Below are 25,257 nucleotides of genomic sequence, written 5' to 3' on the forward strand. Positions count from 1 at the left end.
TTCCTGATGCGTATGGGGACACGGAGAGTGAGATTTATTTGAAGTTGATGGATGTTTCCCTGGAATTCCCATGACCCCTTCTTTTCCTGCAAGATTTCTCTGCAGGAAAAGAAGGGGTATGGTTGACAGAGAGGAACCAGGGGCCGAGCAAGCGGGCTCCTGACCAAGAAAGGGGCACCGAGCACTGGACGGGGAGTCCAAAGTCCTGGTGCCCATCCGTCAGCTGCAGCAGCCTGTGGGTGTCTCCGCCTGCTTCCCCTGGACAAGGAAGGCTGGCCAAGGCTCGATGCCCTTAAAGTCCACAATCACCTCCACAGTTGTTAAGTGGTCTGGAAAGTCCCAGAGGTGGCCTGGGGGCTGCCCACCTATGAAATCAGACGTCTGTGGACACAACAGAGCAAAGATGGCAACAGGAATCAGGGGAACAGAGAACTTCAGGCGCCCGAGTCAAGCCAGGAACCAGGTCTTCCCAGCTGGCAATACTGTGTGTTGTCACATATTGTCACCAGGAGAAGCAGGCACTGTCCCCTTGACTCCGCTGGAAGGGAGTAAGGAATGTTGGTTATTTGAAATTGAAATAGAAATGCTCTTCTTTTTATTTTTTTTAATTTGTGCATGTTATTCTTTTCAAATGGTTACTAATGCTTTTTAAGTTAGAAACACACACTTATTAAATTTTATTGGACCTGACTTTTTTTTTTTTAAATGAAACAGTTCATGTTTGTTTATTGAATCTAAGAACACCGTGAAAAAACGACTGAGATACTAAGGGCAGAGTGAATGAAGAAAATTGCTTTTGGACTAAGGGAGAGGTCAGCTTAAGAAGTATTATTTCCTTCTCAGAAGTGAGGGGACATACAAGTTAAAGGACAACAAGAAAAAGTAATAAAACAAATGCAGAGCACAGGGCAGTTTATAGTCTACTTGGGCCTGGTCTCTTTGAAAAATCAGGGTCATTAAATATATATATATTTTAAATTGGAGAACCCGGGCTGGGGTTGTGGCTCAGTGGCAGCGGGCTTGCCTAGTGTGTATGAGGCACTGGGTTCAATTCTCAGCACCACATATCAATAAATAAAATAAACGTCCATTGACAACTAAAAAATATATATAAAAAAGAAAATTGGAGAACTGGGATAAGGTTGTGGCTCAGCTAGCATATGCGAGGCCCTGGGTTCAATCCTCAGCACCACATACAAACAAAGATGTTGTGTCTGCCGAAAACTAAAAAATAAATATTAAAAAAAGTTTAGTGAGGCTTTAAGTAACTCAGTGAGACCCTGTCTCTTAAAAAAAAAAAAATCTATTTGGGGGAAGTTTGTGGAATAGGTATCAGAAGATACTGGGAACTATTGTTCATTTTATTAGGTGTGATCAATGTTCTTGTTTTAGGTAAAGCATCATGCCTGATTTTCTTTAAAATAGTTTGGCAAAAAAAAATAGGAATCGAGGAAACATGGCAGAGTATTCATGATTATGAAGTATAGGCGATGATTTTATTGTAATCATATTTTTACTTTTCTGAAAGTTTTGTCCTAATGAAGTTTTTTAAAAGCAATGTGTTTCTGGAAACTTGTCAGCAGTAAGAGGTAGGAATGTGAAGATGGGCACAAATCCACTGGACGTCCTCCCAGCTTTGCCTCAGAATCATACACGAGGAACTGATGGAACTGGGCGGCCGAAGGCTTCGTGAAGTAACCTATTTCCCTACTGGAAAAAAAATAAAATAAAAACCCAAGAGCTCCATGAATCAAGGAGAGGCCACTTTGTTCTCACTCCACATGGCTGGACAGGACTTGGGACAGGGCGTTGGCATTCTCTACCCGCTGAGAACAGACACTAGAGATGGATGGCAGGATGGCCGTGGGGGTCCTGGGAGCCCTGACACCCCAGCCCCAGCATGCCACAGACCCCTGGCCCCAGGACTCACACCAAGTGTTCTCCTGGGCTGACTTCTCAAGAAGGTGCCTACAATTATCTGAATGTCTGTGTCCCCCAAGCCCCCAAATCATTGGTTGAAACTAGATAGCAATGCAAACCAAGTAAGAGGCGGGACCTTGAGGAGAGAGTTAGGTCATGAGGCTGATGTCCTCACACAGAGGTTAGTGCCCTTGTGAAAGAGACCCCAGGGAGCTGCCTGGACCCTTCCACCATGTGATGCAGACACAGCTGGAAGATGTCTGTCTACGAAGAAGTAGACCTCACGGGACATGGAGTCTGCCTGTGCCTTCATTATGAGCTTCCCAGCCTCCAGAACTCTGAGAAATGCATTTCCAATGTTTATAAACCACCTGGTCTAAGGTATTTTGTTATAGCTGCCCAAACGCACTAAGACAACACCCCTTAAAATTGTACCCAAGATGCTGGAAGTATTCCATAGTTGATCTGGTTGGAGTTATGTGTGGATAGTCATTGAGTGGCCCACTTGAGATTCATCTACTGAAATGAGCGTTAGTTATGCCTGTTGTTTTAAAAATGTTTTCTACACGCGGGCACACACACACACACACACACATGCATTCCACAAATTAGGAAAGAAAGAGTGAAATTTTAGCTTTTTATCTTGGAAGTTTCTAAAATAATTACTATATTTCAGAACAAACACTCAACCAAAAGATCAAGATTTGACTATGTGCTTTTTAAAATCAAGCAATGGGCAAGAGAGATGTTTAATGTCTCAACCATTTTAAACTTTTAAGCTTCTGTGTATCCGGCCAATCATTTCTTGATCTTTTTGTTAGTCTAACATTAGTACTGGGCAGTTTATTGTACAAAGTCCTGCAGTTCTTTAAGTAATAAATACATCAGAACATTTCTTCCAAGTTATTAAAAAAATTCATTGGCGTTGATTTTTCTTTTCAGTACTGGGGATTGAACACAGGGGTGCTCTACCACAGAGCTACATCCCCAGCACTTTTTTCATTTTATGTCAAAACAGGGTCTCACTAGGTCGCGGGGTTTGGCCTTGAACTTGTGATCCTCCTGCTTCAGCCTCCCAAGTACCTGAGATTACAGGCATGTGCCACCATACCCTCCTAAGGCATTGGTTTTGAAATGAATGAAATGAACAGAATTCTCCCCGTGATGGCCATCTGGATCTTTGGGGCTGGCAGAGGTCAAAGCAAGGGGTGGGCAGACCAAAAACCAGTGAAAGGAGGTGGAAGAAAACCTCATTGCAGTCTAGGTCAGCCTCAAAACCCCTGCCTCTGACCAACAGCCCTGGGACTGGGCTAGAAGAGGGAAGCAGCTGCCCACTGTCCAGTGCAGTACCAGCCTCTGTGCCACTTATACCTGGAAGCCAGGCCATCAACCTTGGTCACCTGGCATTAACCTGGCAGCTCTATGGCTACCTATCCTGGACCTGGGCTCTTGGAAGCAGTTTATTACAAGACCCCTTACAACTGGACCTGGGGAGGGGGCTCCTCAGGGTACCTCCCTGGGGGAAAGGGGGTCCATGCAGGATGGTGCCCAGGGCCTCCAAATGTCCTCCCTGCAGCAGGAACCTTCCCCTGAAGGCAGCCCAGGAATGCCCTCCCTCTGCAGCTCACCAGCTCCCCCCTGAGGTAGAGCTGGGAACTTCAGGAAGGCGTGTGAGCCCTGGACATCCCGGAAAGCATTCTTCTTGCCACGGGAAAGTCACAGAGATCCAAGTGGCCTCCAAAGAAAGACTTCCATGCAAAATTGCATGGAAATGGAAGGCGATCCTCAGGGTTATACAAAATGTCATATAAGAGGAAAGGAGGGGGTAAGACAAGATAATACAAATGGAAGAAATGATTTACAGTAGAAGGGGTAGAGAGAGATAAGGGGAGGGGAGGGGAGGGGAGGGGGGATAGTAGAGAATAGGACAGACAGCAGAATACATCAGACACTAGAAAGGCAATATGTCAATCAATGGAAGGGTAACTGATGTGATACAGCAATTTGTATACGGGGTAAAAGCGGGAGTTCATAATCCACTTGAATCAAACCATGTAATATGATGTATTAAGAACTATGTAATGTTATGAACGACCAATAAAAAAAAAATAAAAAAAATAAAAAATAAAAAAAAAAAGAAAGACTTCCAGTCCCCTTCCCTTTCCTTCAGATGCAAAATGTCTGGAGAAGAGACACCCCAGCTCCAGCTTTCTCACTATTCCCCTGGAGTGCCGGGCCAACTCCCTCTCCGAGAGTGTTCTCAGGCTTCCCCGCCTCTGCTGGGCCACCAGGCTTGATGAGGAACCTGGCCACAGGTTGGAGGCCTGGCAGCAGGGTCATCTGTCACCAGGTCTCACTCTCAGGTCCTTGGCTGCCCCTTGGCCCGGCCTCCTCTGGGACCAGGAGACACTGTCCTCTGGACACCTGCTCTGTCCGAGAAGGCCCTCGATTTGGAGACTGCAATCATGTGAACCCATTCAGATCCAGCTCACTGACCTGGAGGTCTTCCTGAGGCTGCTCAAAGGGCAAGGGCAGCAGTGTGTAGGGGAGGAGGGGGAAGTGACAGTGGAAAGACCCCCAACCTGAGAGTCAGGAATCAGACCAAACCATGGATCTGACTTGTGACCATGGACAGACCACACCGCCTCTCTGTAGCTGGCCTACGGGCACCCGGCAATGCCCGTATGTGTATTACCCCATTGAGTCTCATGTAGTGCTAGGTTCTGAATGTGTGTGTGTCCCTCCAAAATGCATATGCTAAAACCTGACCCCATGAGACTACAGCAAGAGTAGGGCCTCTGGGCAGATGATTAGATCACCAGGGCTCCCATTTCAGAATGGAATTGAGCCCTCATCAAAGAGACCTGAGGGTGCCTGTTTGCCCCTTTCAGCATGTGAGGACGCAGTGAGAAGCACCATTAGGAGGAAGCTGGCCCTCCCCACCGGACACCAAATCTCCCAGCACCTTGATCTTGGACTTCCCAGTCTCTGCAACTGTGAGCAATAAATTTCTACTGTTTATAAGTTATCCAGTCTAAGACATTTTGTTATAGCAGCTTGAATAGGCAAAGGCATAAACACTGATATTATCCTCTCTAACAGGTGAGGAAACTTAGGCTTCAGAAAGTCGTGACTTCCCCAAGATGGAATAGCTAGGATCAGATGGAACAGCTAGGGTTAGAATTTAGGCAGTAGAACTTCATGGCATGATCATAACCAAAATCCTTGAGCTAGCCAATAGCAAAGTGACGTTGGTGATGATGGTGGTGATTGACAGAGGTTCTTCAACTGCAAGATTCTGGGAGATCTACAGTTATGGTTTAAAATCGAGGTGGCCCCCAAAAGCTCGTGTGTGAGACAATGTAAGAACGTTCAGAGGTGAAATAATTAGATTTTGAGAGTTGTAACCTAACTGGTGGATTAATCCACTTATAGGGATTAACTGAGCAGTAGTGTAGGCAGGTGGGGAGTGGCTAGAGGAGGTGGGTCACTGGGGTGTGCTTCCAGGGTTTGTATTTTGTCTCCTTTCTTGTTGCCTGAGCTGCTTCCCTCTGCCACACCCTTCTGCCATGCTGTGGCCTCACCTCAGGCCGAGAGCTACGGAGTTGACCATCTATGGACTGAGACCTCTGAAACTGTGAGCCAAATGAACTTTCCCTCCTCGAATTGTTCTTGTCAGATCTTCTGGTCACAGTGGACCCACACTGACGAAAACACCTGCAAATTTAGTAAAAGTGCAAACATTTTCATGTCTCTGGGTCATAACCAGTGACCTTCCCCGGCCTAGAAAAGTGCGGAGAAATCTGTCTCAGGAGGGGCAGAGTGGCCTCCTGGGAGACCAGGGCCTCGCCTCTGTCACCAGCCGAGGACTGTAAATACAGATGGCTACAAAGCAGACTGCAGCCCTGTGTCATTTCCCCGACCATGAGAGGGCGAGTGGGGTGACAAGTGGACCAAAAGCCACATACTTGCTAAGTCATCCTTCCTCTGGAGACCAAAACCCAGCAGATTCTTTTCCTGGGAAACAACTCTATCAAGCAGACATCTGTTACTGCGAGGCGATCTGTATGCCATAACAGTTTAAAAAACAGAGTTTAAATGCTTAAATAAGAAGAAAACAGTTTGCCTACGTTGCAAAACAGCATATAAACTGTGCTGGAATTAGCACAAGGGAAATATTTATCTTCTAGATAATCTCAAAACAGGACTTTTTTTGGGGATGCTGTATAATTATGTTTATTGGCGTGGAAAGACGTTCACGATATATCACTAAAGGAAAAAAAAAAAAAAAAACTAGTTGCAAACATGAAAATGGACTTTTAAAAGAGCATGGGCCTTGCCTCCCTGGCTGGGGCCAGGCCCTCTCTGCGTATCCTGCAGAAAAAAAGGGAAGACTGGACCAAGACTGGTGGGTGACAGCCTTCTCCCAGGATGCCGTGTTTTCCAGATGGAATGGCCAACGATTTGCCTGAGCCGGAACCTGGCCCGGGCAGGTGTGGTGAAAAGGGGCGGACTGTGGGGTCCAGAGGACCTGGGTTCCAGTCCTGGTCACACCCACTGCAGCCACAGTAACTGTGACAGGTGCAGTGTTCTGAGATTAGCTCCCCCCACCCATCTGTAGGAGTCACACCTGCTGCACAAGAGAGACACTCTGTGATGCACACCCCCCACCCGTGGGAGGCACGCAGGAAGTGGTGGGATCCTCTGAGCCTCCAATCTGTTTTGTTATGACAACGACGTGGGTTGGCCTGTTCCCAAGGGGCAATACCGAGGTGCCAGGCTGTGAATGAGATCAACTGAAATTTTAGATCCTGGCCCTTTTGGTATTCACTCAAGGAATATTTCTGAGCGCCTGCTCTGTGGCTACTCTGGGCCAAGCCCTGGACTGGTGGCTGGGAACACGGTGAAGCAGCCCCTGTCCTTAGGAGACAGGTCGCAAACCAGCAACAGATAACCAGCCATGCCTGGGGCTCTGGAGAGGCTGGGAGAAGCCCTAGGGTCAAGGGGCTGCTCCCAGGGTTCCTCAGGAATGGACTCTCCCAGGAGCTAGCATCAGGCCTTGACTGACCAGGAGAGCCGCCAAGGTCAGGAGCAAGCTGTTCTGAGCAGAGGAGGCAACAATGCACTGCTGGCAGATCCCAAATGAGGCCCAGAAGGTGAGGCAGGGCCTCAGCCGGGCAGCAGGATGTGGGGCTGGGCTCAGATCTCCCTGGCCTTGCAGCCATGAGGCCATAGTTATGACCCAAATTTTTATTCTGAGAACAAGAAGAAGGTACAGAAGAGCTTACTCAGAGTGAGCAGCTGGCCCCAGTTTGTGTGCGTATTTATACACTGGGGGTGTGCAGTGGGCAGCACAGACGATATAAACCATATTTATGGTTTATAATGGGCATTAAACCAGGGAAATTGTTAAACTCACCTCCCCTCTCTCTCCAAAGGGTCTTATTTGATAAATTACATAGTCACAGCAATCAGGGTATTTTGCAAATGGAAACGCCTAGAAGAGCTGGGAGGCTGTAGCAGCCACTGCAGGTGCCACCTGCAACCCTGGCTCAAAGGCCCCGACAAGAGGGACCTCAGCTTTCTGCATGGGCCACTTTGGACTTGCAATGCCCATGGAGAGCCCTGCTCTGCTCAAGGTCTAAGGACAATGTCCACATGGAAGTTTCCTCTCCCCTGCCTCGGGTCCCCGTCCCTTTACAGCACTGACGGCAGTAAACAGCCTGCTAACCTCGTGAAGAAAGGCCATTGAAAAATCCCTGGAAGCTAAGGGTACAAGACCATTTAGCACTTAAATAAACGCAAGTTCTAGAACATCCACAGCCAAAATGAAAGCAAACAGAGATGGAATGTGAGCCGTGACTTTGCTTGCCTAGTAGTTTGCAAAGCTTGTAAACAACGTGTCCTCTCAGATTCGGAGCTGGGGCCCGGGAGGTGGGTACCAATGAATCAACCCCCAGCTCCGTGACACGTGGAAGGGTGTAGACCTGGCTGGCAGAGCCCTGGGGGAGAGTCCCCTGACTGACCATCCAGTCCTGATCTGGAGTTCACCTGCGGCTGAGATGAAAAGCTGATCCCTGGCATGGAGGACTTGGGACTTCACATCACTGTCAACATGAAGCTTGACATCCTGGTTTTTAGGGGGAAGTCACAACCCAGCTTGTGTGCTAAGAGCTGAGCACAACGGGTCCCGTCCTTCCAGCCCCTCCCAGAGGAGGGTCACTCTCTTTCCTCTGGCGGTTTTTAGGGAAGAACCCCCCTCATCACACTCGCTCCCTGAGGGGCAGGGTTCATGCCTCTTTCTTTCCTCTTGCAACATCCTCGAATCTACTTTTTGGCCCAGGAGGTGGTAGGTGCTTGTTAAATATCTGTCACATGAGTGAATACGCACACATAGGCCCGTGTTCACCACAGCAGTGGCTTCTGGGGGTCTTTTCCAGGCCTTCGATGGACCAAAAAGGGAGCGGGGTCAGGAGGCAGGTAGGGCTTCGGCTTCAGCCTCGGCCACTCACAGGCATGTGGCTGTGTGGGTCGTGTCCTTTATTTTTGTGTTCTCATCTCAAATCTCCTCTAAGGCAAAGGGAAAGAGGCACCTGGAAGTCACGCTGCCAGCCTGCAGCGATTCCCACCAGGCCTGCGGGGGAGCTCCACAGGATGGGGCAGGACCACTGGGAGGAAACGGATGGGAACTTCCACTCAGAAAGCTGAGCAGGCCAGCAGAGTGGATCAGGAGGGATGATGAGCAAGTGCAGAGTCAGAGGAAAAGGTCAGCAGGCTGTGTTCCCCACACAAGGAAGATGAGTGTGCAAACTCGGAGCTAGAGGTTAACATCAATATGTGAGTAACCCGCTACAGTGCACTAGGGAACAGAGGGGCCTGTGGCCAAGGAGAGAGGACACTCAGGCTCTGCTTGAATCTGGACTGCAAGATTTAAAACATGGCCCTACCAAACACAACAGGACACCCACGGCCTGCAGGCCGAGCCCGTGTTATAAGCAGGTCTTTTCATCTGATACTTGGGCATCTGGGGCCTTGCTGACCCCGAGGGGCTGTCCCTCCTGGGGCTGGGTGCTTCCTCCGCAGGCACAGCCAACCCAGAGCATATAACCTCTATGCGACACCTCCTTACCAGGCTCTCATACTCTGGGCCACAATTTACCTGCCCTAATCACCCCAGGGCCAGGTACCAGACAAATGGGGACAATCCAAACATCCGAGTCGAGTGAAATGATGCAAACTAGCCAGTCAGCCTGCTGACCACCTTGCCTTTGCCAACCAAACCACAATGAAGGCTCGTGCTCACGGTGTGCCCTTCTGCCTTCTCACAGACCCTGGTGCACTCCCATGTGACCCTGCCCAACCTAGTGTGCCCTCTCCTCTTCAGAACTGTAGCAAACTCTTTTCAGTGGAAAACGTCTCCTGAGCTGTTGGCTTTACTAGACCTGATCAATAGTGAAAAACCTCTGTCCCTCACATAGTGCAGACCCAACGTAATGGATGGATGGATGGATGAGAGGACAGACAGACAGACAGAAGGGTGGAATTGAAGGGCTGGAGAGAGGCGTTCATCTGGCCTCAGGGATTCCCTGTGCCTTTTCCATTTTCCTTTTGTGACTGTGTCAGAACTCTGAACTCTGACTGTGCCTCAGTCCCGTGAGTGGCACAGACGCAGGAGCTCGGGCAGGAGCAGGTCAGGGAGGGGTGGCATATCTTTGGTAGACAATCTTCTGGCTATTTCCTTTACCTAGGGCCTTGAACCCAGTGGTGAAAGAGGGAAAGTCAGAGCGAGGCCTCCAGCCCACCTCCCTTCCCAGCCCAAAGGGGGCCAGCCGCAGCTGCACGTTGCTCCGCACCTGCGGGATGCCCCGCGCACATGTGCATCCCGCACACTCTGCCCGATCCGGTGGAAGCCGAGCTGCAGAAACCGTGTTGTTTCGCATCTTCACTCTTGAGCATGCACTGATCCACTCTGCTTGGCTATGACCATATTTCTCTGGTCCAGGAGCCGTGGGTGTCCTTCTCAGCATCCCTGTCTCATGCCCAGGTCCTCAGACAGGCAGAGAAGGCAGAGGCTGGAGTCCTGTTTGGGAAGCTCTGAGGCAGCGGAGACAATGTTTGCTGTCTCTGACGGACAGTCGGGTGGTTACTTGGTCCTCAGTGGTGAATGTTCCCCAGAGGCCATCCTCCCCACAGGCCCAAGATGGAAGGACTGCACCTAACCACAGTGGATGGACGACCCGGCTAGGGAACGTGGGGGACTGTCAGTTGGAAGGCCATCAGTAGGGAGGCTACAAACTGGCTTATCCAGAACAGAACCAGTTCATGGTTTATAATGGGCATTATCCCAGGGAGATGATAAAACTCACCTCCCCTCTCTCTCCAAAAGGTCCTGTTTGATAAATTATATAGTCACCGCAATATCAGGGAATTTTGCAAATGGAAAGGCCTAGAAGGCTTACAAGCCACGGAGGTTGGTTACTTTTTACAAATCAGAGTTTGAGGCTTGGCAAACACGTTGGGAAACAGCAGCGGGCCCTGCAGATGGCAGGGACCTTAAGTAAAGGGAACCGAGCCTGGCTTGGACCTGGTGGGCTCCACTGTAGAGGAGTTCTCTGGGCTGGCAGGGAACACTGGGCCCACCGTGCTCCATTCACAGCCTCCCCAACAAGAAAAGCAGGCTCGGAGCAGCACCTCTACTCCCTGTCTGAGCTCTCAAGCCAGAGGAAAAAAGTCCAGCAAAGGCGGAGGAGAAAGGCTGTGATTTGTCCCCACATGGGCTCTGGGAGAAGGGGTACATCCCTACCAACTCCATGCTCAGGACCCGTCTATGCCATGGTCCTGTTCACCACCACCTGGGGTTGGTAAGGGCACCCTGAACAATTTCCCATTTGTCTTTTTTTTTTCCTTCCTGGTTGAGTAAGATCTTATTTCTGTTGAGATGAACTATTTATCTGTGTGGCATGAAATGTCACGGATGGCGAGCAAAACCAGGACCAACCCACGCACAAGAAATAATAACCCTTTGCTGCTGCTCACACGCAACTCCCCAAATCTTTAGGCTGTCAGCGACTCATTTTCTTTGTCCAGCACTGAACTTGCCTCGAGAAGAACTGAACTCAAAAAGACAACTGACAGACAACAGCCTTGGGAGCCTGATGTCACATGAATTCATGCTCGAGTTAATTTGAAGTGAATCTGGGGACACACACAACCCTTTGCCACAGAGGCCGGGCAAAGACTTACAAGGCTGTAGGTTACACCTTGTGGCCTCAAGTGAAGTTTAATCAAGCTATTAAATGTCCCAAGCGTCCAGTGTGGAAGGAACCTCTGTTTGCTTGTTTTGTGAACTGAAACTTCAAAGCTATTTTTATGTAAGATTAGCCATCATGCAAAACTTACTGGTCAAGCAGTTAATAAAATACACACACCCCATTGAAGGGTTTTGTACATCTCGGTCCTTGCACATAACAAAGCAATGATAACCCCACACAGTCCTGAGAGCAAGCCCCTCTGCTTGGCGAGGGCGGCAGTCCTGGCTTTCCGGGGCTCATGTGTTATAAATTCTGGAAGCTCGTTTAGCTGCAGTTTGAGCATCGGGTTCATCTTCCTCCTCTTCCTCGGTTCGTTTGTATTTCAAAAACAAGTCAGACTTTAAGAAGCGACTGTAGCTGTCGTACTTCATGAGGTTGAAGATCTGAGGAGGAAAAGAGAAAGAGTCTGAAGGCTGCAGCTAATCCAGGCCATGAATCATCCTATCAAATATTTATTAAATACCTACCGTGTGCCAAAGAATACACAAAGAAAGCTAAAGTAAGGCATGCGCTAGATGAGGCAGATTTCCTGGTCGTTATGCAATCATTTCAATGGAACATATAGCTTAGAGAGTCACATGAACAAATATGTCTTTATTTTGCACGGCAGAACAGATTCACACTGCACTGATTCATACCTTCGTATGAAAGGGCCCTTTAAGAATTGCCACTATATCTGGAGAGATAATACAGGGATGCATTTCTCTAAGAGCTGGAGGTAGCAGAACAGAACTCCCAGCAACCAATCCCAGGCTGCCTGTCCTCCTCCTCACCTGCAGCGTGGGTAGGGAAGGAAAGCAAATCCTTTTCTTCTGTATGGACAATCTCTTTTTAAGAAAGCCCTCGCCCTTTATTTCCCTCCCTCACCTGTCAATTTTCAGGACATCTGAGGTCTAAACATCCACAGTGCACCCAAGGTGCCTTCTCTTTCAGCACAAACACAGGCTCCAACAAGCAGAAAGTTTCAGAAGCGCCTAGAAGTTTGCTCACCGTCAGGCGGGGTTGTCAAGTGAGTGGTAAAATCCTGACATCTTTTAAACCCACCCTCTGTCAACACATACTTTTGTAAACTAAATATCAGATGGATTCTCAGACCTCAGAACATCGACTTGGATGGGGGATGGGCGATGCCTCCGGAAACAACTGGAACCTTCAGCCTTCATACCTTCACTTTTCCAAAGTTGGCTGCAACTGCAGGAGAACCCAACCACCCAGGTCATGCTGCAGTCAGTCCAGCCCACGGCCAGGAAGGATTCAAGGAAGCCTGGTGCTCTTTAAACTGCCCTTCCAGCCTTGCCCAAGCTCTTTAGAGCACTGATCTATTTTGAAGCAATCTTGGAGTCCTATGTGTGATTATGATTTGCTGAGGTTTGGAGAAACTATTTTTAAAAATCCCAGAAGATGCAAAAAATCCTAGCCAGGGATGAGGCTTGAGATGAGGAAGGCCATTACCCTTTCATGGCCTCCCACAAACGTGCAAAGCAGGTGTCACCGTCCCTCACCACCTGCCCTGTTCAGCCTTGCTGGGCGCAGGGTCCCCAGAGGGGCCTTCTAGATGCCTACAAGTTGAAAGTCCACAACAGATGTTCAAAGTGTGTCTAAAGGAACTGGCTTTGTGAGGCCCCGGGGCAGGCAGCCTGTACCCCCTCACGCCCCCAGATCCACAGCGAATGGGACCCACCACTCAGGGCAGGATGCGGTGTGACCCGTGTGTGGGAGAGGAACATCCTGTTTGTCTGTAGTGGCTCTGAGGCTCAGACTTCAAAGGAGAACAGAAAAAGGGCTGCTCTGGAGGCACCCAGGGCTGGAGGGCGGGGAGGCAGGAGGCTGCCTGACTGAGAGGGTGCTCAGAGGCTGCACGGGCCACCAGGAGATCCCCAGAGGCCGCAGGCCCTCCCGCCAGCACTCCTGGATGCCAGCTCAGCAGGAAGGGGCAGGAACTATGTCAAAAGGGCCTGAGGGCCACTCCCTGCTGTGGCAGGTGTGAAATGCCCCAGCAAGCCCAGAAGTCCTTCAGGCTGAGGCTACCTGCCCCGGGGCCTCCCCACCTCCCAGTGCCACGGACTCACCAGGAAGCAGCTGTGGCCATGAGGCCTAGACAGATTTTAAAAAGGAAAGGATGTGGCTTCCACTGGCCTCATCCTTCTGGCTGTGAGCAGCCTGATGGCACTACATGGGGTCCAGAGCCAGCTTCCCACTCCCACCAGCGATGGGCCTCCAAGGCATGGGCTTAGGAGCTTCCCACTCCCACCGCAGAGCTCCTTGTGGAACTCAGCAAGACAGCCAAGAGGACATAGAGGCACCTAAAAATCAATCCCAAGAAAAGGCAGTGTACCCAGCCACAGACCACGTCGTTATTTATCTTAGAACAAACGGCCATGAAGGGATCCAATAAATGTTTTTCCACGAGTGACCAGAAACCACCCAGTGTGCACAGAAAAGGCTGACGAAGTGAACCAGGCCATGACCAACACTACCACGACGTGACCACCGCCAGGCAACGGACCGTACGTTCTCTCAGACATTCTCAAGGACCTTGATTTTACGGAGAAGGAAATGGGGGCTTGGGGCTCAGTACTTTGCCTGATGGTGAGTGTATGGGTCAGCTCTGGCTGCTATAACAAGTACTACACACAGTCTCTCACAGTTCTGAAGGCCAGAAGTCCAAATGCCAACAGGGATGGTTTCTTCTGAAGCTTCTCTCCGGGGTTGTAGATGGTCATCTTTTCTCCGTCCTCACATGATCATCCCCCTGTATGTGTCTGGGTCTGAATCTCCTCTTCTTATAAAGACACAAGTCAGGTTGGATTAGGGTCTACTCCAATGACCTCATTTAACTTAATTACACCCACTTATGGGCCATCTCCAAATACAGTCACATTCTGAAGTAATGGGGGATAGGACTTCAACATAGGAACTGGTGGGGGGGGCCACATTTCAACAGTAAGCAAGGGATGTGAGGGGTGCCAACTCTAGCTGGGTAGCTCCCCAGCCCATACCACCAGGCACTGGCCACTCCCATGGCAGAATACACACTCATCAAAAATAAGGTCTGAAAAGAGTTGAGCTTGCAAAACCACCCATGAATGTTAACTGACTGAATATTAAATACCAAAGACATTAAATCTAAAAACAATGACCCCAGGTATGTTCATCAGTGTGTTCATGTGCATAAGAGGAAAATAAATATCTCTAAAGAGCAGTAGCAGGTTGAAGAGTATCCCCTCAATGTACGTCCATCTGGAACCTCAAAATGTGACCTTATTTGGAAATAGGGCTGGTAAAGGATGCCATGATAAAGCCGCGCTGCATTTAGGGTGGGTCCCCATCCAAGGACTGGTGTCCTCTTCAGAAGGGGACACACTGAGACACACAGGGAAGTGGCCATGTGAAGACAGGTGGAGATCTGTGTGCTGGCGGCCACAGCGATCAGCAAGCTGGAAGACACAAGGAAGGCCCCTCAGAAGGAGCCCAGCCCTGGCGACACCTTGACTTCAGGTTTCCAGCCTCCTGACCTGGAAGAGGTTGCTGCTGTTCTAAGCCACTCAGGTTGTGGTCACGTGTCACCACACCCTAGGACACTAGTAACATCAGACCCAGCTCATCCCAGTCCTACTCAGATACAGAAAAAAGCTGCCCTCGGGGTCTCAGATGGTTCTACCAAACCAGGACTCTGGTGGGGAGCTGGCTTCCCTGGGCGAACTGTGACCGGCATCTAAACACAATAAGAATCCTTCAACTGTCTGCAAGGAAGAAAACGGAGACCAGTCTGGCCTGAGACTCAAGGTGGGCAGAAGGCATCGGAGCGGAGTCAGAGCAGATGATGGGTCCCAGGGACAGGCAGCCGGTGAAGCAGAAAACTCAAGTTGGCAGCTGAGTGCTCTCTGCATCTCCCCCGCCCCTGCCTGCCCCATGCCCTGGCTAACACAGCTGTGGCTTAAAGGTTCCAAATTTTGGCAGCTCCACATCTGTGAGCCGCATGCCTACAGTGTAAACGTGAGCAGCACGGCCTTGGGATCCAGTCCTGCAGGCTGCTGGAGGTGGGCCTGGGAGGGGAGGGAGAGTTGCCCAAGGGTCATTATCCCACCAGGTGCCACACCCACCCCACTCTCAGCCCAGTGGATCTTGGACTATTCCAAATGGACTGCGCCAGGAAAGGACTTGACCACAGAAGCACCCCTCTCCCAACCCACCCCCCCAACAGAGAACGGGGCTCAGCGTTCGTTCCATCACTGCTCTGATTCGCTGTATGTGAAGCCTCATAAATATTTTAAGACCTCTCAGAAGACAAGCACATTAGAGGACCTAAATGAAAAATGCATCTCCCTTCTCTTCAAAACCCTCTGCCAGGTTATTTCAACCCACACAAGGAGAAAAAAAATAATCCTTCAATGCACAAAGTTTTTTTTTTTTTAAGAAGGATTTCATATTGGCTTCAAAAATTTGGTCTAGTTTTTGTATGCAAATTGCTGAAAGGCAGCAGCAAGCAGTTAAAGTTCTAGAATGTGTCCTCTCTTCCCCCATACCAAGACTACAGACTTACTTTCCCAGCCAAGTGAACAGACAGGAAGTAGAAAGGAGGAAGCCCCTCTACCTGTGCGCCTGGCATGATTGACAGAATCAACTGAGGACCTGAAGATGGCACAGGAGAGGCACAAACAGGGACTGCCCACTCCAAGATGAAGACCACTCTCCCTCCCTGAGGCAGGAGCAGGTGCTGCAGGAGGTCGAGAGCAGACACAGACTGCGAACGAGTCAGACAGCTCAGGCCGGCCCTTGTCCCCAAGCACCAGGGCAGGCCACGTGTGGACAGTTCTGTAGTGTTGGACAGCACTCCTTGCTATAGACATGCCCGCCAGAGACGGACAACAGGCCAGAGTGGAATCAGAACTCGAGAGGGGGCTGGGTATGCACAGAGTCTGAGAGCCCTTGCGAGAGGTGGAAATGCCCCAGGCCTGTAGGAGCAGAGCCCTCACGTGGGGCAGGCTGTCCACTTTTTCCTGGAGTCAGGATACTCAAGTTCAAAGCCCAGTGACAGGTTGGGGACTTAGAGAAAAGGCATTTTATCTTTGCCTTTGGCCCCTGGAAGGAGAGTTAAGTGCTCTTCCAGCACCTGTTCTCCCGCGTCTTCCCCAGCACGCCATTTTCAAGAAAAATCTAAAAGCATTTCAAATGCTCTCCTGCACGCCCCAGCTCTCAGGAGGCACAGGACCACGTAGATGCAGGAGCCACCTTTTCTTCCATTTGAAGGGGAAACCACAAGCTGTTTTCCAGCTGAGCACACTGGAAAAACACCCATTTCTGGGCTTGGTCTGATCTTTGGTGACAAATGTTGTCCTGCACCACCAGGCGGGGATGATCTGAATCCCAGCTCTGGCCACCACTCAGCCTGGGAGCAGGGGCCACAGTCAAGCAGGGGAGCTCAGGGAAGCGGCCCCCAGATGACCCTGCAGGCCAGGCAGCCCCTCTTCTACCCCCCTTGCCAGCTGCTCCACCCCTCCTTATCGATGCCAAAAAAGGAAGCATTTGTTTCTCACTTTGTGGTTCTAGGGAAATTCAGAGAGACGACACTGCCCCAAAGGTACGTTCCTTTGTCTGTCAAGGATGTGGCCAGGAGCGCTGCACCTCACCAAAGCCTTTTAAATGTTTTTCTTCAGCCTCTGAGGGTGAGGACTTCCTCTTGAGACAGCCGTCCGCACCCAACCCTCCGGGTCCAGAGCAGCAGCAGCCCTGAAGCCCAGGGAGGGCAGCCCAGCAGCCTGCAGGCGAGGGGTCCCTGAAGTTCACAGGACAAGAGAGAGCACCCCTCTCCCTCCAGACCTGCGCCGTCCTCCTGCATGGCCAGAGAAAACGAGGATTAAAAGCCGCCATTGGCAATGAACCAGACCTGTCTGCCTCTATAAATCACAGTGGGCTCCAGGGGAACAGACCCAGGTGTGTGGTGCCATTCAAACCCAGGGCTTTGGAGGAGAGAGCTGCATAAGTCAGAGCTGAGAAACTGGCTGGAGCAGAATTCTGTTCTTTGCTGTGGCACGACCCTGAGGACAGACAACCTAAAGGACTTCCCGCTAGTGGGGAGAGTGGCGAGAGGCAGGGCCTGGAAGATTTCACTTTGCATTGGACCCTCCTGGGTTGCACGAACTTTCTTTTCTTTCTTAACAGCGATGCTGTGCCGATGTAAAAATTCAAACTCATTTTAAAAATTAATTTGTTTGAAATTCCCAGAGACACAGTAACAGGATGATTCACGCTCGGCGGGTTCCTGCTCGCTGGCCCCTGGACGGCCTCTTCCACCGTCTGTGGACCTGCCAGCCATGCCGGTTAGCAGGACTCGCTGCTGCCCTCAGTGCAGTGCACGGTGCCTGTCTGTCCCTTGCGCTGTGGCCGACTCCCAGAGTCTCAGCAAGTGAAGGAAATGCTTAAGAACCAGCCACGGCTGGAGCGAAGGAGGACAGGACGGCAGGGGAGAGGAATGTGGGCAGGATGGCAGGAGGGAGGGGTGGTCACGAAATGCCAAAGACGGCACCCCACAGCAGCCATGAAGGGGAGGCGGTGCCTCGGATGGGAGGGAAAAGATAAGAACCCAACGGGAAGCCACGTCTCCAAAGGTTCCTGCTTTACATGGGGAATGGCTGTCACAGCAGCAGTGTGACAGGAAGAGCTGAGCCAGAGGCCCTGAGCTCTCGAGGTCCCATTCTCACGACAATGAGCTGGACACAGCGGCCCCAACCCGTGAACTACCACCTCCGCAGGCCAAGATGCCAGGTCCCCCCTTCCACAAAACCACCTGACGGCCAAACAGACGCACCTGCAAAAGCACTGTGGAGACTGAAGTTTCTTCCTGGAACTTGTCAAGGTGTCAAAAACTAATGTGGAGCTGGGCACGGTGGCGCACGCCTCTAACCCCAGCCACTCGGGAGGCTGAGGCAGGAAGATCGCAAGTTCAAAGCCAGCCTCAGAGATTTAGCAAGGCCCTAAGCAACTTAGTGAGACCCTGTCTCTAAATAAAAAATAAAAAAGATCTGGGGATGTGGCTCAGTGGTTAGACCCCTGGGTTTAATCCCCAGTACTTAAAAAAACACACCCAAAAAACATATGAACGTTGTTGCTGCTTTTCAAGTGGGACCTGAGGCTGAGGGAGGGTACGGCACCCTGCCACGTGTGGAGAAGTCACGTGGAGCCGGGATTGCCCTGTCCACATTATGGAGCACAGAATTCTGTCGTGGGGGCCCATCCTGTGCTCTGCAGGGTATTAAGCAGCAGTCCAGGCCTCTGCCTCCTAGGTGCCAATAGCACCTGTGTCCCAGTCGTGACAACAGGTTGTCTCCAGACACTGGCCCACGTCAGCAAAATCGTCCCCAGTTAAGAACCACACACTCACCTTAAGTTCAGCTTCCCAGTACAGTGCAGGGGACACACAGTGACCGTCACAGAGGGCTGGACGCAGCCAGGCACTGCAGGAAGCGCCCCACAGACAGGCCACACTGCACCTCAAACCACCTTATTGGATCCCTGGTTCCATCAATGAGGAAACCAAGGCATAGAGAGGAAAAGCATCTTGCCCAAGTTCAAACAGCTGCTGAATCCTGAAGTCAAAGAAGCTGGGGGAGGGGAGCTCAGACCAAGGAAACGAGGCTGTGACTACCAGGGGTGACGTCAGGGCTGAGCTGTGGAGTGGTCGACTGCTTTACTGGACAGCTCAGGAAGGCAGCAGAGCTACCGAAGCACCATATCACAGGCAGGGACACGAAAGCCACACGAAGAAACAGAACCCGGGGCCCGGGGCAGGACTGGCTATGAGCCACCTCGTCCCTCTCTGGTGTTGAGGGCCAACCTAAGACACACGATGGTGAATCTGAGCTCAGCGTCTGGGAAGTGACAAGCCCTTGTGGGGGAGGTGGCCTGAGCCCCAGGCCACCCAATTCAAACAGTGAGTCTTGGTCAGGAGGTCAAAGTTCAGAGTTGACTTTCTAGAAAAAGAAACAGCTCTCCACTGAGTCATCTGCTCTCTCTTATGCAGCCAAGGGGCACAGCTTTCAAGAGAATCAAACCCTATGAGTCCAACTGGCCCATCCTATAAATAACCACCATTCAAAATCCCCACAAGTAAATGGCATCGCAGGCCTAAGGCCTGATGGGTCCCATCCCTCCCAACTCAGCTTCCATCCCCATCTCTTGCTGTACCCAGAACACGGATGTCCCCAACATACCCAGCGGCCTGCCCCAGGGTCTTGCCTCACCCTGGGAAATCCTGCCTCCCTGTCTTTCAGGTCTTAGTGGTCTCTCCAGGGACCTGCAGGCTCAGAGCAGCCGCTCCGTGCCGTTCCTGGCCCATGTCTTGGCGACTGCATTTCCTTCTTCACGTTTGTCCCTTTCTGTATTCGTGGATGGATAGGAGCCGAGTTCCTGACAGCTCATGCAGCTCTTAGCTCAGTCCCTGCGACGTCGTAGGACCTCCGTCAATATTGGCAGCACAAAGGAAGGAATGGAAGAACAAATCCACAAACTAGAAAGAGCCAGAACCGAAGCAGAACCACCTCCCAGCAGTGGATTTTTAAAAGAAAGAAAGGTGGGGGGTGGGGGGAAGACCCATAAAGAACTGAAATTCACTGATGAAACCAGAGCAGCCTTCGCCTCTGGGCTGAGGTACCAAAGAGAGGGCTGCAGCCCACCTCCCGTCTCTCCCAGCTGAGCCAGCAGGGTGGGGCGCACAACCAGCCAAGTTTGCGAGTTAGATCAGAGCCCTGTCTCTCTGCTCACATGAATGTTCCATGTAACCAAGTTTTAAACCCCAAACATCCTCTAAGATGTTGCTTTGGATGAAATGCTTATTGAACCGTACACCACACTCTTCACACAGGACACTGACCATCATTTGACTCTTCTTGATGGTTTGGGGTCAGGAGACTCCCTGATCACATCACCCTCCTACAGCCCAGGGAGGCCACAGTGTGGTGTGTGGCATCGTGGGCTCCCACACGCTCTGGCCCCCGACCTCCGTGCTGTGGTTCTGTGTGTAGTATCGCTTTCCGTCTCCCTGCGGGCTGGCAATCGCCCTTCCCACTGCCCACTGTTCCACGGCCTCCGCGGACCCTTGACAGCCTCTCCCAAGAACAGACCTGGGAGGGCTATGAACCAAGAGTCAGCGGGAGCTGAACCCAAGCCAGAGGCCTTGAGCAGGAGGCAGAGGCCCCGGGCCTCAGGGAGGCTTTTCCCACCCGAGAGGTTGCAGCTGTGCCCCACAAAGCCATGCTACTCCACAGCAGCCCCGGAGCAGCCGGGGGCACCTGGGGCTCCCCTGGCCAGGGGGCTAGGAGCCCTGTGAAGCCGAGCAGTGCTCTGTGAACTCCTGGGCCCCAGCCTCGTTTCCCACACCTTCCGTCTCCTTCACTTGGGAAAACAGGGCCCTCGAGGGAGCCTCCGGAAAAAAGAGTCGAAGACCGTGCTGAGGCGCCTTCTCCCAGGTGGCAGCCAGGCCCCCGAGAGGCGGTTTCCCAAAGTGAAACAGAACCCAGAGGCCCTTCCCAGGGACTTGCTGGGAATTCCCCATCAGCCCCCCGCACCCGCGGATTCCGCACCCGCGGATTCCGCACCCTCGGATTCAACCAACCGCAGATCAAAAATATTCAGAAAAACAAAAACGCATCTGTGCCAGACACGTGCAGGCTCCTCCTCCTTGTCCTTCCTCCCTAAGAGACACAGCGTGACAGTGATTCACACATTCGCTGTTATAAGTGACCTAGAGATGACTCAGAGCATCCAGGAAGATGTGTGCAGTGAACGCAAACACACACCATGGCCATCAGGGACCTGAGCACATGGGTCCTGGTACCCCAGGGGTCCTGAAGCAGCACCAGCTGTGCCTTAGGAGGACGGTTAGTGCCTCTTTCTCCCTCCCAGGTAGATCTTTTTTTTGGTGCTGGGGATTGAACCCAGGGCCTGTGCATGCCAGGCAAGCACTCTACCCACTGAGCTCTACCCCCAGCCTCCAGGTAAATCATTTTGAACCAGAGGGTGTGAGTGAACTTTCTTTACATTCAATAGTTGAACCGCATGACACCACGTTCGTTCTGCAGTGCACATTTGTGGATCTATATGGGGGAAAAAGATGGACCGTCTAGAGGGCAAGTGTCATCTAGTCGTCATCTCCAGGTATGGAGCCACGACAGGGTTAGTGTCCCGTTTCTTTGGTTGAGCATGCATGAGTTATGTAATTAGGTAGATGAAAGTTATTTTTTCCAAGCTTTTCTTTGGCCTGCAATTCCAGCAACTCGAGCAGGAGGATCACACGTCTAAGGCAAGCCTCAGCTACTTAGCAACACCATCTTGAACCCCCCAAAAAAGAACATTTTAAAGAGGGTTGGGGGTATGGCTTGTGGCTTGGTGGTAGAGGACCTCTGGGTTCCATCCCAAGTACCACAAAATGAAGAGTTGAAAAAAATCCTCTCTCCCCTGTGTTCCTCTTTTCTGTGACAGCTGAGCCCCCAGTGGCCGCCTCTACTGGGGTGTGTGGGGGTCACAGGGCTCCTCTGGACGTCTCCCAGGAGAGCTGGATATCTGGGAGCCCGGGTGCCACCGCAGAGTCCCATCAGCCCCTCTCCTCTTGCTCCTGCCTTGCTCAGCCCGTGCCCCAGAGCCTTTCCACCTGCTCCGCTCCAGGGCCTCAGGGGCCTCTGAGCAGCAATGAGAGGCTGCCCAGGAGCTGGGAGACCAACACAGGCCTTGGAAGGCAGGTGGTGAGAGTGAATCCAGCCTCCGGCACCTTCTACTGCTCAAGTGACGTTCAACTGACTGACTCTTGGTTCTCCCTGAGCCTTGCTCTTCTCATCAGCAAAATGGAAACAATACTTCTCACTGGAGCTTAGATGAGCCGATACTTGTCAAGTGAGGCACCAGGCTCAAGGGACAGCTCCCTAAATCACAGGTACTGCTATTATTAAGAATATCTAGAACACAGGGGCCAGCCCAGGTGCTCAACCCTGGCTGCTCTTTAAAGCACTTTAGGAATAGCATTTGCCTGTAATCCCAGTGACTCAGGAGGCTGAGGCAGGAGGATCCAAAGTTTGAGGCTAACCTCAACAATGTACCAAGACCCTGTCTCAAAATAAAAAAAAAATTACAAAGGGCTGGAGATGTAGATCAGTGGCACAGCCTTTGGGTTCAATCCCTAATACCCGCCCCCCCACACACACATACAAATTAATTATAACAAAATAAAAAATAAAGTACTCTAGGAAGCTCATAAAAGATGCTGAGGTCCAGAGTGGGGCGGATATTTCCGTGTGGCCACAGTACATTGCACTTCCTTTCCCTCCACAGATTCATGTCCACAGCATCCTTCCCAAAGGCCTCAAACCGCCATCTCCAGGAGGCCCTCAATAAGACTCCCAGGAGGACTGGAATTTTTTCAACACTCCAATCTGATTCAAAATCTGTACGGAATTTACACTTAGCATTGTGTCAACTGGAAAACATTTTCAAATTACTTCTTATATTTTTATTTTCTTCCTGTGAAAGGGCTCTGGGCACACACCACATGGTCAAAAAAGGCCAAGCAACACACAGGGTCCATGGTTCTCAAAGTGTAGCCCCAGGCTGCAGCATGAACTCACCCTGGGGACTCATGGGGAGCTGTCCCTGCCTTTGGAACCCTCATAGCTGCATGCTAACCGGGGGCCGGGGGCGGAGGGTGGGTGTGCGTCTGTTTTAACACATCCTTCAGGTGGTTCTGGGCTTGCTTGACTGCGAGGACTGTGCTGAGCTAAGCTGGAAGCTGGTCCCCACCCTCGCTGCCAGGGAAGACAGACCTTTTCTTCCTCAGCGAGGATGGGGCCAGCAGGAGTGTGAAACTGGTCTGTCCCTGGTGTGGTTAGAACACTTCAGAGTAAGGAAGCATGATATGAACAGTCTCACCTGTGGACTCCTAGCTACAATCCCATCCCCTTATCTATTACCACTTAGATTTCTTGCAAAAACAAATCTGCCAGGACACTTAAAGTTTACCCATTTACAGGTCCGTTTTTAAGCCTAATTTTTCCTGTTTTAAGTGGAAATATGCTGCCAAATGTCCACTTTGTCATTATGACCCAGGAGCTACATTCTAAACCAGCTTACAGCACTGGGCCATCGGCAGTTTGGATGTTTGCACAACAACATCAGCAGGTGCCCTGCCACTTGGAGGCTCTGCACTTGCCTTCCAGGTGTCCCCGTTTGTCCTGTCGCAGTTACCACCTGCTGCTTGTTCAGTTGGGTTCCTCAAACAGCCCTAGCCTCCCTTCTCATCTGGGTTGAGGAGGCACAGAAAACCCTGCTGGTTCAAACAGTGTGCAGACTAAGAGGAAACAGAGCTCGAGGGAGCGTCCCACGGATCAGTCCTGACCCTTCACCAGCCAGGGCCACTCGGGGTGCCTCAGCCTGCCCAAGGGGATGAGAGTTTCCAGGGAGCCTGACGTTTGGTGCTGCACTGAATCCTCCAGCCTGGATTGAATGTGGGTTTTCAAACCAAGGTGCCGTCAGGGAAGTCGGATTACCTGGTCCTGGAGTTTCTGGAACATCAGAGGGTGTGGTTCTTCTAGGATCTTCTCGTTGAGCCGAGACTGCCCCTCCACGTTGACTTGGGATGAGGCCTTGTTGGACAGAAAGGTCACGTAGATCTCCCTGGCCTTTTCCTGCATCTGGAGGAGATAGAGGGGGCTGTCCGTTACCTGCAGACACAGCCCTTCCCTGCCTGAGCCCCTACTCAGCCCTATGGCCAGGCTCAGAGCCGCTGCAGACTTGGGAGCTCTAGCTGCCACTCGGGACCCCCAGGTGGGCTCATGGCCGTCCAGCCCCACGCTCCACCCTACTTGGGTGTCTGTGGCCGCATCTCCAACCATTCAGAAATGACGAGAAAATACCCTGACCCAGAGTGAGCCCTCACTACCCTTCAGGACCTGTGAGACATCCTCCAAATTAAGGGCTCCTGGGGATCTTATGAAGTCACAAGAAGGAATGAAGCACTGACATATGCTCCAATGAACAAATAAACCTTGAAAACATTACGCTAAGTGAAAGAAACCAGATACAGGAGGATAGGCACCATATGATTCCATTCACGTGAACTGTGCAGAACAGGTGAATCCAGAGACAGAAAGATTAGTGGTGACCACGTGTTGGGAGAAGGAAGAAAGAGAGAGAAGACCGCTTGATGAGAATGGTGTTTCTGTCTGGTGATAAAAGAGAGTTCTGGAACTACACAGTGGTGACACTAGTACAACACTATGAATGTACTCAATTCCACTGAGGTGTACCCTTTAAATGTTTTGAAAGGTATAGTGAGACACTGAAAATGGTCAAAATGGTGAGCTTCCTACTAGGTATATTTTACCACAAGAAAAGAAGTCAAGGGCCGAGGGTGTCGCTCAGTGGTACAGCACGTGCTTAATATGCGTGAGCCCTGGGTTTAATCCCCAGCACTGAAATAAGGAGGTCAAGGCAAACCTAGTTCACATGCCCACCAGGGATCCAGCCAGCACCTGCTCTATAGGGTACAGACACCTTCTAGGTGACTCCCATTTCCTCAGTTCCCTGAACACCCAGCAAAGTGCCATTTCCCGTAAGCCCCTCTCCTGATGAGGACAGGGCCAGGACAGGTGCAGCAGGCTCAGGACACGGCTCCAAAGCCTTCAGTTCCACCCAGTTCCCTGCCCAGAAGCACAGTGACCTCTGCAGGTGCAGCCTGTCGTCCTCCGGGACAGGCTGTGCTGGCTCACGGGCCCCCTGAAGCCCCAGTGCAGCCTGCCAGGCAGCCGAGCCCTGAGGAGTCAGGCAGCGGAGACGACAAGATGCCCACCCATCAGCACGGCGGCTGCACCCAAACCCAGCTGGGGTGGGAGTGGAACGTACCCCCATGGGAAGGAGCCCGGCTTCGCGGTGAGCACTTTGTCTTCAAAACACTGTGCCTCGTGCTGGGGCTGCAGACCCGCGGACTTCCCCTGAGAGGTCGATTTTCTTTCAGAGAAAGGAGACTTCCTGTGCCCCTGCCTCA

The 25,257-nt window shown here is 51.4% G+C and overlaps 1 protein-coding gene across 1 annotated transcript in view; it reads right to left on the minus strand.

Moving 5' to 3' along the window:
- Positions 1-11,232: 11,232 nt before the first annotated feature.
- Rgs10 (regulator of G protein signaling 10) overlaps positions 11,233-25,257 on the minus strand; it is a 36,685-nt gene continuing 22,660 nt past the window's right edge. The window contains exons 4-5 of the mRNA XM_026384286.2: positions 23,762-23,905; positions 11,233-11,614 (exon numbers count right to left, since the gene is read on the minus strand). Coding sequence (XP_026240071.1) covers positions 11,468-11,614; positions 23,762-23,905 — 291 coding nt within the window. The 3' untranslated portion in view covers positions 11,233-11,467. The remainder of the gene's footprint in view (positions 11,615-23,761; positions 23,906-25,257) is intronic.

Source organism: Urocitellus parryii, chromosome 5 (assembly GCF_045843805.1).
Source record: "Urocitellus parryii isolate mUroPar1 chromosome 5, mUroPar1.hap1, whole genome shotgun sequence".
NCBI classification, from domain to species: domain Eukaryota; kingdom Metazoa; phylum Chordata; class Mammalia; order Rodentia; family Sciuridae; genus Urocitellus; species Urocitellus parryii.